The sequence below is a fragment of the Lagopus leucura genome, unplaced genomic scaffold, assembly GCF_019238085.1.
Source record: "Lagopus leucura isolate 7727_CA_CO unplaced genomic scaffold, USGS_WTPT01 Super-Scaffold_100157, whole genome shotgun sequence".
In the NCBI taxonomy this organism is placed as follows: Eukaryota; Metazoa; Chordata; class Aves; order Galliformes; family Phasianidae; genus Lagopus; species Lagopus leucura.
The window spans coordinates 27475847-27488348 of record NW_024962334.1 but is presented as its reverse complement, the minus strand read 5'-3'; the positions used below and the strand labels follow the sequence as shown (position 1 = coordinate 27488348).

The window sequence follows — 12502 nt, the reverse complement described above, 5'->3', positions numbered from 1 at the left end:
CCTTCCCTTCCCTTCCCTTCCCTTCCCTTCCCTTCCCTTCCCTTCCCACACAGAAGTGATAACTCTGCATCACCTTATAGATTTTTTAGGGATAATGACTGCAAATTTGACAGTACGTGAACTGTGCTAATGTTTTGTTCCCACAGTAATTCATTGAATGTGGGAACGCCATTGAGATTTTGGAGTTCTGCTTCTTGCCTGTCTGGTAGTGTGTGAAGGTTCTGTTAGAGGAAAGAGCAGTATAATTTTCTGTTTAGACAGTAAATGCACATAGCAATGGAGGATTAAGTGAAAACAACAGTTATCACAAGTGTAGCATAACTGGAGATGTGTGAGATCTACAACGAATGATAAACTTGGTTTCAAATATCATTTAGCTGTAGTGCTAACATGCCTGAAAACTCCAGAGTGAGATGAATTGTGTGCTTTGCCTTAAATAAAGGGAAAAGAAACAAAAACGTCTGCTCATTTTTTTTGTTGAAGACTAGTAAGATTTTTAATACATATAAAATGTGTAAAGTAAGTGATTATTGTATATTTGATTGCAGACTACATAGCTGTTTTTGTACAGAGACAGAGTTAGCTCTCCTAAGAAACTGCTCACGTTAAATGCTTAAAGTATGGCTGGGTCATACATGATGCCTTGCCTTCTTTATGGTAGTTCCTTTAACATCAGAAAACTTTACCAAATAATTTTGTATTTTCCATGCGCTACGAGTTTTTTGCTTTTTAAAACTTTAGCAGTTCAAACAAAAAAGAAAAGAATGTTGATTTTTCATATGCTATTTATCCAAGAAATTGTGATGTTTATAATGCAAATGTGTCAGTCTGTTGTGGCTGCATGCATACATACATCAATTCTGTCCGTGTGTGCATGCAAACTTGTGAATCTACACTTTGTGTGCTTCTGTGAACAAATTCTGAGATAGATTTATGTAAGCCTAAATGACAGTTGAGAAGCTAAATTAAGGTAGGAGGTTGAGAGTTGAACTGTTGTTTGGACATCTGAGTTCTCACCTTTGTTTTGAACAGTTCTTTTGAGAAAAGTGACACTAGAATAATTTGAGCTCTACTAGGAATAGAGTTGTAATAAAAGGATGATGTTCATTCACATCAGGAACTGTCGTTAAGACTTGTATAGTACGGTCAAAATTTTGTTATAAGCATTACTGTATTTGAGAAGGAATTCATCCCTTCTCCCTCCTTTTTTTTGTTTGTTTTTTTTTTTTTCCTATGTGTTTATCTATTCCCATGCTTTATAAATCTAGAAGTGGTCCTGAAGGAAGTGTTTGCTTTCTGATATGTTTGCACGCTAATTGTGATTTGTGTGCAATATACTGTGGCTCACAGAGGGAGCACTGCTGAAGTAGAGAGGTATCCAGCCACCTTTGGCACTGGGAGAAGAGCACAGGTGTACGTGTGAACGGTTTTAATATTGCCAGCTTTTTCTTTTGAATAGTATTGTTTTTGTCTAATTTCGAGATACTGCTTGTGGCTTTTAGGTTTGTTAGAATTATGTTTTGTCAGCAAATGATTCATGTCTCATAGGTTATAAGCCCAAGAAACACCCATGTTTTTAAAACTGTCTAAACCAGCTCCCTATGCAGAGTAAACATTCAGTAAGCTCTAATTTGTTCCTAAAGGTATCTCTGATACTTGGTTTCTTTTTCCCACTGTAGGCTTTTTGTGGAGGTGGAACTTTTCTGTCATTAATTAGAACATAGAGAACTAAGCAGTGGATTTTCAAATTCAGTATGGAATATCACTAGAGAATTACTACCTCCACATGACTTAAAAAAGGCCAATCGATATCCTGTCCACCTATTTAGCTTACATCTCTTTTTGGATGAGTTTCCTTGTTAATACTGAGATAAGTTGTGAGAGTTCTTCCTGTGGAAAGGAAAAATGTCTGTAGAAGGATGAAAACCACTCAGCTGTACAGTCTGTAATGCCAGCCCCTAGAAACCTGTACTCCCTAAGACACTCTTTTGTTCCATCTCTTAATGATCTGAAGTACTGTTGTGGAGTTATATTTTATCTTCTTAGATTATAGCAAAACAAAAATAGAACCTTTTATTTGTCTGTGCAGTATGCTGTATTTGCCCACTAGCTTAACTGCACTTTTAACAGTCTATGCCTAATAAGAGGATAACTGGAATTTCTTAAATGCTATAAAATTAAGACAGGGGAATATGCTACAGATGAAGAAGATGATGACATGGGACCTGTCCTTCCGGGAGGTGACTTGGCTATTGAAGTGTTTGATCTTCCTGAAAATGATGACATGTTCTCCCCAAGTGACGTGGACACCAGCAAGCTCGCTCACAAGTTCAAAGAGGTAAGTTAGAGAGCAGAAAACATTTCAAAAATATATGTTATGTTATTGGAGTTAGATTCTAGTAATCTCATTGCTCAGTGTTTGCCAATTCTCTTGAATACTAGAACTGATTGCTAAGTGTTTGTAGCATGGATACTTTCAAACAGCTGAAAACATTCTGCTTAAAAGCAGTGGAACTGGTCAGAGTTACTTTGACATCAACTTTCAAGTGACTATTACACTGATGAAAGATAATTCATCACTTGATTTTTTAGCAAAAAAGTTATTCTGCCTCAGCACTTAGTTTGCATTAATAGTTAATTAATTATTAGCAGGTAGCTTTGTTTTTTTTTGTTTGTTTTTTTAACCCAGTCAAAAGTGATCATGAAAAGCAAAACAAGTGCTGAATTTTAGTGAAAATTGGATTGTTTCCAGTTTCTGTAGCATTACACAGCATTGATCAATATACTTGCAGTGGTATGTTTTGCTGTGTGTTTAAAATAAACACTGTACTGGGGAAGCAAGCCTGTTTTGAGCTGGTGTTTTACAGAACTTCTATTTGGTAAAACAGAAGAGCTATAGAGTTTATTTAGCATCCACTGGTACTAACAAAACTTAGATCAGATGTTTATTGCAGTTATTGAGGTTGTATAACATACGAAAAAACAGAGAAACAGTCCTGTCTTTTCAGTTACGCTTTTGATGTGATTTATTCCTGAACTTTCCTGAATTCTCGTACAAGTCATGAAACAGGTGGATTTTTCTATCTCCAGAGCAATGGGCTTGGACACTAAAGAACATGTTTGTTTCTAAATGCAATGAAGACCAAAGGGCTGAAAGTAGCCAAAACATCGGAGATTTGAGCCTCTTGGCCCAGACAAGTTTTAAAAGAGGGACTCAGTGTCTATTTTTCTTCACCTGTCTTCTGTTTTTCCCTTTGTTCCATCAAACCAGGTGTTTTATTTTCCAGGGGGGTATAATGTATATTCTTACCATTCTCCAGACCAAGCAATATATAAAAAGTTATCAGTTTCTGAGGAAACAGTCTTTCATTTTTTTGGTGGTACAGTCTTCAGCCTCTGGATGCCTACAGTAATAAATACATTATTGTTTCCTGAAAGTTTTTTGGTTTACTTAACTGATTAACTTCTTACTCCATATTTCAAGGTCCTGACTGTTACATTAATTAGAACATTGAGTTCGTTTTCTAATACCATGGATCATGCATAATGTTTATATACTTTCTCAGTGTGTTGGGAGGGTGCTGCCATTCTGACTGTGCCACTGCAACAAGGCTAGGTAAAGCACAGATGTAGTGATAAACAAGCCACGGACCTTTGAATAAATTACCTGTACCACTGTGCCTGAATGTAATTTTAATCAGCTTGGGCTATATATGTATTTCAGCATATCCAAACTGATTTTTGGCTAACTGTAGATCTGTAAGATTGAATGGCCTTAAAATGTTGATGTAGGAAAGATCAGACTAAGGGTCTCTGGAATCCTCCAGGTTAAGAGCAGATAAGAACCCAAGAAGAAAACATGAAATGCTCCTATGGAAGAGTGGGCTCTTTTTCACTAACCCACGTAGTTATTGCTGTTAGGAGCATGCTACTTTTGTTCCACTGATTGCATTTAACAGTACACAGCTGCATTTTGTAGAGGCTCTGGCAGGGTGAGTGCATGCATTTTTCTTGGTATTTGCCCTGAATTCCTTCAACACTAGAGGACTTGTTCACTATCACGCTGCACAAGCCCACACAGTGTTTTCTGGAATTGTATTTAAAGAATAACTGTTCTTTCTTGTTCCTACTGTGGAGATTAATGAAAGTATTAAACAAGTAGGTTGGACCTAATCTTTAAACATAATAGTTTGACCTAATTAGTTGAATTTATTCTTTGCAAAGAAAAATGTGCTCAAATACCTTGAGAGCATTCTTACTTGAAATGCTTTGCACTTGGAATGGAAGTCAGAATAGAGGTGGGCATTCCTGGGTGAATCACTGTACTTCAGCATATTTTGTTTTCCTGGCTGTAAAACAGAAAAAAATGAAACCAATTTTCCTTGACTTCTTTGAGAGAAAGAACTAGAAGCTTTATTTTTTAGCTGTGATGACTGAAGAGAGACAGGATCTATAAAGAAAAGGAACACCTTGTGTAAGAATTAGGAACTGTATTTCACATCATAATGAAATCTATGAAAAACAAATGATATTGTATGTAAAAACATATAATGATATAAAAAAAAATCATTAATCTTATTAGATTTGATTGTTTCTTTCTCACTGTACTCCAGCAATTTAACATATACTAGCTTTTCATGACATTCCACCTTTTGCAGTCTTAGATGAATCCAAGCTATTTCCTCATAATACATATAAATATTTTAATTGTGTTGTTTTGAAGAAAATCAGTGTTTCAAAATATCCTTGAAAATGAAACTTGCCAAAAATTATTCAAAATACCTCTTGTTAAAATGAAGCCTTCACAGCTTTATGTTGACTTAGAAAACAGAAATATGAAGTAGTATCTGCCAAGAATTTGTCTGGCATTATATAGGACGTGGACTAATATATTTCTTCTTTCCTATTAGAAAATCTGCAGAGTCCAGATTTGCTTGTCAAATCATTTGCTTTGCCCATTGTTCAGTCTAACCCCTGCATGTGTTACTATTTCTCATCTATTCTGCAAGCATAATTAGTTCTGTTAAATTAAAAAAAAAAGAAAAAAGGTAGTTGTCCAGCTTACACATTTGTCTGTCTGACAGGAAAGTGTCTTTTTTCTTCTGCCTCAGTGGGGTCTGCTGTACCATGCACTGAGCTAGTGATCTGACTGCGTGCTCAGTAGTCTTTTTAAAAAGAAATTAATAACAGAGTGTAAAAATAACCGTTGAAACCATCTGTACCTGAGCAGATTGTCATTTATGCAACAATTTGGGGTTTCTGTGTATGTTATGATAAGCTGATAAAATGCTGCTTACTGGTTTGTGGGATTTTTAGAAGAAATGGCAATGGATCGCAAGCAGGTAGCCTGAGGTTCTGAGCCTTGGCCTTTTGATTTCATTATTATCTCTACAGAAGGCAAAGTCTAACTCATCCATCCTTGAGTTTACCTCACCCCAAAACAGTGAGGGTTTGGTTGCGAGATTCAATGACCTAAGTGATCACCTAAGCAAAGGTTGGGCATTTATTAAACATGATGAGGTTTTGAGATTATTCTTTCTTAATTTTTCCTCTTTGTCTTTCACTACTAAGAGAAACTATTTAAAGACTAGCTATTGATCTCTCTGAAAGCTGCAGATCAGAGGTTGGCTTTACTGAGCTCAAAAATTGCAAGCAACCTCTACCAAATATCTAACTAAAGTATCTCTTGTAAAGTGTCCTGAACTATTTATGATTAAATTCCAAAAAATTACATAGGGTATATAGCCCATCAGGTACACCACCAGCACTAGCCACTTCTTGCCACCAATGCCAGCTGCAGGACTTGTGTGTTCCTGCTTCAGCTATGTAGGCACCTGTCTGTCCTGCCCCTTCAGTAGCACTTGGTCAGGGACCCTGTGAGATCTCTGGGTTAGCTGCCTGCCTGGAGCCCTTGGAGTCTGGAGCCATGTATGCTCCACCAGCATGCCTGGTGGGCCTCCACATGTTCGAGTTTGTGCAAGCTGCTGCCGTCGGTCAGCGCTTTAGTTGGGAATGAGGTCTTGTACTGGCACTTGCTGAGGACTAGAACGTCCATAATCCGTTCTGGTGCAAAGTCAAAAGGTGAATTCACATAACAATTTGGGGAAACTGGGGACTGGAAGTGCTTAGAGTCTCCCCTGGAGACAGTAACCAAGACTGGTGGAAACACGAAGATTCCTAAACTGTTCCTCAGGTGGAACCGATTGCATCAGCGCATCCTTTATTTCTCCTGCCGTGTGTTTGGTTATGCTTCTCCAGAGACAAGGCACTAGACAAGTTAGGGCCAGTTTGCAACCCAAACTGTGTCTGACTGCATTTCCTGTGCTGCCACAAGAAATGGGTTCAAGAAGTCCCATGAAAGTGGGATTTCCAAGGCAGCTAAGCTTTTCTCAAGAATGCTTGCACCGATTGGCTCTGAGATAACTTCTGCTATCTTGAAAATTATTCCTCTTCTCCAAAATAACTTGCCTTTTGAATTGTCTGTACATTTTTTTTTACTAGCAGTCTGCCCTTCAAGAATGTAACCATAGCTTCACCTGAGGTGATAATTTCTGATTCAGCACAAGTCCCTTATGCACTCTATTAGCTCAACATAAACCATTCCCAAAGGCATCCTTCAGTCGTGTAACCACTATGTAGAACATAGTTTTCCATAACTATTCCTCGTATTCATAAATAATGAACTAAGGCTGTCTTCCCTGCAGAGTTTGCTCAAGCTGTAATTCAGCTTGCCCAGCACACACCAGTCACTGGTTCAGTGCTTTACATGTAAGGTTTGGGGTCTGTCAGAATTTGACCAAGCTGACTGCCTTAAGCAGTAAAGCAGCAGGGATGCGAGTGCAGCCTAGTATCAGGTGCATGTACATCATCGTTTCCATTTGGATTGGGGTTTTGCAGCTGTTTAATTCGTACTTCAGACTGTTCTTGGAGCAGATGAATAGTAATTCTTTGGGGTGAAACCAAACTCAAAGGATTCAAAAGTGCGAATGAGGATTCACTCCGCCAGATCAGACTGATGTGGGCTAGTCCAAAACAAGTCCCTGAAAGCATGCAAATGGGAGCCAGGTCCTCAGAACCTACCCTTTCCCTGCTCTGGTCTGCTGTTATTGTGGCACAGTGCCTGATGATGTAAATACAACCTTTAACACAATGCCTAGGCTGTTAATCTCCTTGCAATCATTTTCTGTGCTCATATGCTGCTTCCTGTTTTTTATGGTTTCCCAGTGTTACTGCTCTCACTTGAGATTAGCTAGCTTGAGCAGAATAATTCAGGTTAATGATGGAGAAGGATAGCATCAGTTTACCTTTTTTTTTTTTCATGTAGTAAACATGTAGAAATCTTCCCCTAAAGGGAAGATTCCTGGCTCCCTGAGTTGTTAAATCACTTGTTTCTGTATTTGCTCTTTTGTAACATGCCTGCTTTAATCAGTGTTGTGGGACTCTCTGACAGCACTGGGACATATTTCACATTCACATCAGAGGAGAGCAAAGCAAAGCCCAGCAAGGATAGCATCTTTTTTTTTTTAAAGCAGAAGACATTTGGTTTTGCTAAACAGATTGGATGTTCTGATTTGAAATTATGAGTGGTTAGATGGCATCCTATCTTTAATTAGATTGCACAGGCTGAGTCATTTTGCAAGCTAGACGTTTTAATTTACAATCTACTGCACTGCAGCACTCTTCAAGGCCTTCTGCTGTGTAATAAGGTATTCAACTTGCAGCACAGGCTTTAAAAATATTGGAGTACTCTGTGACTTCACTTGTTTATTTTATATTTTCAATTTTAGTTGCAAATCAAACATGCAGTTACAGAAGCTGAAATTCAGAAGCTGAAGACGAAGGTAAGAATCAATATGCAGATAATACATGCTGATTTTTTTTTTTTTTTGCTTTCATGCAAAATCAGATCTGAAGACATGTATCTTTATGTGGGTGGAGAAATCAACGTCCTTATTAAAGGCTGATCAAGAAACACGGTGGCTCAGCTAAATCTTGTCTTAGTGTATGTTCTCTATTCAAAGTTTCAAGTAAAATCTAAGTGCTGCTATTAAGAGAAACTGCCAACTTGTGCAGCTTCAATTAAACATACATTTTAAGAGCTATCATAATGACTAAATGGCAGATTCCCAGTTTTACAATTCCAGTACATTTTCTCAGGTTTTTAAATTGCATTTGGATTGAATATTCAAATCTTACTTATTAGGTTTATTATTTATTAGTGATAAGAAGATGTCCTGTTTATGTTAATTTATTTTCTTACGTTTAGAAAAAATTAATTTATTTAAACATGTTTAATAGAAAATACTTTTTATATAGAGAAGAAAAAGAACACTTTCTTACTGTTGCATTTCTCTTTAAAAGATGCTCTAGAAAGGAAAATGTTTACCAGCTTAATGGAAAACATCTTGCAATTGGTTGCTAGTTATTAGATTGAATTTGCAATAGCAATAAAAAGAAATTGTATTTTTTGTACTAGGATAAGCTTTATGGGAAATCAACTGATAATTCTGTTGTTGTGTATTAACAGGTTTTATAATGACATCCTTCATTTTGAGTTTGAGTACATTATAAAAAAAAATCAAAGGAAGACAAAGTAAAAATTGCACTTCAGACAAATATTTTTGAAGATTATTTCTTTCTAGCAACTATTTGCACTTACCATGTATTTTGTGTTGTGTTTATCAAATTTGCATAAAGTGCTGTTAGAATCCAGTTCTGAATGCAGTTATTTTCTGTAATGACAATTTCTGTTATACTATTTTAGTTCAAAAAGTCAGAAATCTTTTCTGCTTTCCAATTCCAGTGCAGCAATCGGAGCTGCATGGTCAATCCCTGGGGATTGTGCCAAGACCCGCTGACTTCATAGCATCGGTGTAAACATTCATCTGTGCACATCCATCTACAAGATTAGGGTTAATGTATCTTCTTGTGCTGTACTTCATTACGTGGTCTTTTGAATAGCACCGAAGAAATTATGGCTACTTCAGTTATATTACTACTAAAACTGCAAACAGCCTATTCTTGCTTTGCATGCATCATCCATGGTGCCAGCATACTGCCTACAGCAAATAAAATAATATTGATAAGCAAACAATGTAAGATGTGCTTTCCTTCCATAAATTCTAGCAGCTAAAATATCCTACCTTGAACGCTACCCTCATTCCGTGCCAAACATTGAAACTTGCAGCTAGCTTTTGGAAAGTAAGAAATCTAAAAATAACAAAATCTAACAACAACAAAAAATAATAACATGGGTGCTAAGTGTTATTATAAATTAAGCAGTGAAATTCAGGCTTCTCTGAGGTCACTTGGAAAAACTGGGCTTTACTGATGCCAAACTGGGCATAGAAACAGCAGTGATCAGAAAGCTAAGCAGCACTGATATTTGGCAGAATTAGCACCTTTAAGGGCAAAAATCTACAACAGCAAGGACATATTTTTGCTTTTAGTATTAGCTCCTTACAACTCACAACTCGGTAAGCAATTTTAAAGAAAACAAGAATAATATAACAGGTTTTCTTTGTCCTTGTAATAATTCTGGCATAGTTACGGTGTCATGTGTAAAACTCTATTCCTGCTTAAATGAGAAATAGTCCTAGGTTATGACCTGATGTTAAATTTTCTATTCTACTCCCAGCTTCTTTTCTTTCTGGGTTTACTAGATTAAGCAAGATTAGGACATTAAAAAAGCAAGAAAAATGATAAGAATTCAATAGTTACTAATTTGAAGGAAAAACAGTTAAATTGGGCATAATTGGCATTTTTCCTGTTTGTATTCTCATTGTTCTTAAATCAAATATAGAATCTGGAAAGCAGATTCCTCTCAAAGAAGAAATTTCTCATTTTATGGAAGTGTGTGAAAGCTTTCTAACACCTCAGCCAGGTATATAGAGCAACCAGTGCTGGTTGATTAATGCTGCAGTTTACAGAAACACTCCGCTATTGACATTTTTAAATGTGTTCACATTCGGAGAGCAGTGGGACTGCATTGTAACAAAAAACAAAGGTTCTGCTTCATTTTATGCGGAAAAATAATGTATGTATCAGCAGATGTATTTGTCCTGGAATGCTCTTTTCTCTGCTGGCTCATTACTTCTGTAGTTTCTTCATGATTTTTGCTATTCACATTGACTGAACTCAAACTAAGCTATTAAGCTGCACTTTGCACCCCTCTACTAACTGGGTTCTCCACTGTTCTGTTCAGCTACAGGCTGCTGAGAATGAGAAGGTGAGGTGGGAACTGGAGAAGACCCAACTGCAGCAGAACATTGAGGAGAATAAGGAGAGGATGATGAAATTAGAGAGTTACTGGATTGAGGCCCAAACCCTGTGTCATACAGTGAACGAGCACCTCAAGGAGACACAAAGCCAGTATCAAGCTCTGGAGAAGAAATATAACAAGGCAAAGAAGTTAATCAAGGATTTTCAGCAAAAGTAAGTAGCTACACCAGGTTCAGGAAATGAATAAGTGCCAGATAGGAAGCGTGTAAGATAAATTTTGAAATATGAAAACCTCTATTAAACAACTGTAAGGTAAACAGTATTTATCATTTTTTTTATCGTGAAAACCACAAGTTCTTTGTTGCAGAAAAAATGGCAGTATTATTTGAGTATTAGTTTAGCAATGCTAAACTACTTATTATAACTAAACAAAGATTTAATCTGCCTTATTCTGCATTGAAATGTTGCAGGATTACAAGATAACTAAATGAGGTTGCACACAGCCACAAGTAATCCTAGTAAAACATCTGATTTGAAATGTTTGCGGCAATTTATAGTGACATGTCAGTTGAATTCCCTCCTGCTGTATACTAATGTAACATCCAAAAGAAAATTGTTTTGTTTTCTTTCATATTCTATTTTTCTTCTTCTTGTAGATGCCAGGAGTGTTTGAGCTGTTGAGCTGAGTGATGATTACTGGCCCTCTTTGTTTCATATGTTCCCTCCTCCTGATAGCTAGCAAGAATAGCACTCTACATAGCTACCTTTCTCAAAACTTTCTTCTTCTGCAGCATTTTTTAAATTAATGCTAAAATGTAGTCAGTTAAAAAAGAATACCCAAAAATGTGCACCAGTGTTAAGCAAGAGCTGGGAGCGCCAAAGGGAACGTTGTTTCCCATTAAAAAGCATTTTAGAGAGTCAGTATGTTGTTACCTAGCTTGGAATTTCATGACTGCTCCATAGCTAATTGGCATCTCATTCACTTTCTATCACAAATATGATAGATTTTCAAAGTGAAAAAAAAATAGGGAAAATAGCTAGAATGAGTTTGCATGGCTTTTCTGTTGCTATTCTACTTTGTAGTAGTAAAAGATTTAGTCTGTTGTTTTAAAAATATCTCAGACTCCTAAAAAACACCTAATAGATTTCCTTTAAACTTAGTAGAAAATTAAATTTGTACCTGGAAACTCGTGGATTTCCTTTAAAAAAAAAATATCAGTCATATTCTCATAAAACACAGTCTATCCGATTTCCTGCAGCAGAACTCAGATTTTTATTTTTTTTCATTTTTGTGTTTTCAACTAGCATGTTCATATAGACTGATAAGTAATTATGTAGTTTCATAGTCGTTTGTAGGTTAGGAACTAAACATTTGTTACAGACAGAATTTCCAGATGCATAGCCAAACACACAGTATACCATGTTTTCTGTTCAAATCTGATTGTTTTGATGACAGTAAATGCACTTTTTTTTTTTCCCTAAGAGAACTTGACTTCCTCAAACGCCAGGAAGCTGAACGAAAGAAAATAGAAGATTTGGAGAAAGCACATCTTGCAGAGGTTCAAGGCTTACAGTCTCGTGTGAGTAATATGTACTCTTGTCTTTGGTGAATGAGATAATTCTGTCTGATAATCTGGGGGAAAAAAACAACAACATAGATGTGTATGTGTGCTAAAGGTAAAAATGGGCTTTATTTATTTCAGATACGAGACTTGGAAGCAGAAGTTTTCAGGCTACTGAAGCAAAATGGGAGCCAGGTTAACAATAACAACAATATATTTGAAAGGCAGACATCTTTTGGAGAAGTTTCTAGAGGAGATCCAGTGGAAAATCTAGATACTAAGCAAGTGTCCTGTCTGGATGGCTTAAGTCAAGGTTTGTGTGAACCTGTAACTCCTGTTAATGTGTGGATAAAAAATATCGTTATCATTTAGGATCTAAAGGAAACAGTAACAACAGGGATGTTGTTATTTTTCCAAAGTTCACAAATAATAATTATAAATGTAAAGGCCCAGGAAAACTATACATTGTAAGTTCTTTAAGAAATAGAAGTGACTAGTCTGTGCTAACAAAGCAAAGATGGTTCCTGATTTCTTGAAGCTTAAATGAATTTTCAATGACAGTCCACCAACGCTCAGGATTAATTCCACGCTTCTGTTATCTTAATAAGGTAGAAGAAAATTGTGCTTTCTTGTGTTCTTAACTTTGTTCTTAATTATCCAAAAACCAAAGATTGAACAAGAACAAAATTATCAGAATGAGAAAAAACAGTCTTGAATCT

The 12502-nt window shown here is 36.5% G+C and overlaps 1 protein-coding gene across 2 annotated transcripts in view; it reads left to right on the top strand.

Annotated features, from left to right (window-relative positions):
- Positions 1-12502, top strand: part of PPP1R9A (protein phosphatase 1 regulatory subunit 9A) — a 126449-nt gene that overhangs the window by 92653 nt on the left and 21294 nt on the right. For both annotated transcript variants that reach the window (XM_042888793.1, XM_042888792.1), the window contains exons 6-10: positions 2183-2338; positions 7788-7841; positions 10205-10434; positions 11705-11801; positions 11925-12096. In XM_042888793.1, coding sequence (XP_042744727.1) covers positions 2183-2338; positions 7788-7841; positions 10205-10434; positions 11705-11801; positions 11925-12096 — 709 coding nt within the window. The remainder of the gene's footprint in view (positions 1-2182; positions 2339-7787; positions 7842-10204; positions 10435-11704; positions 11802-11924; positions 12097-12502) is intronic.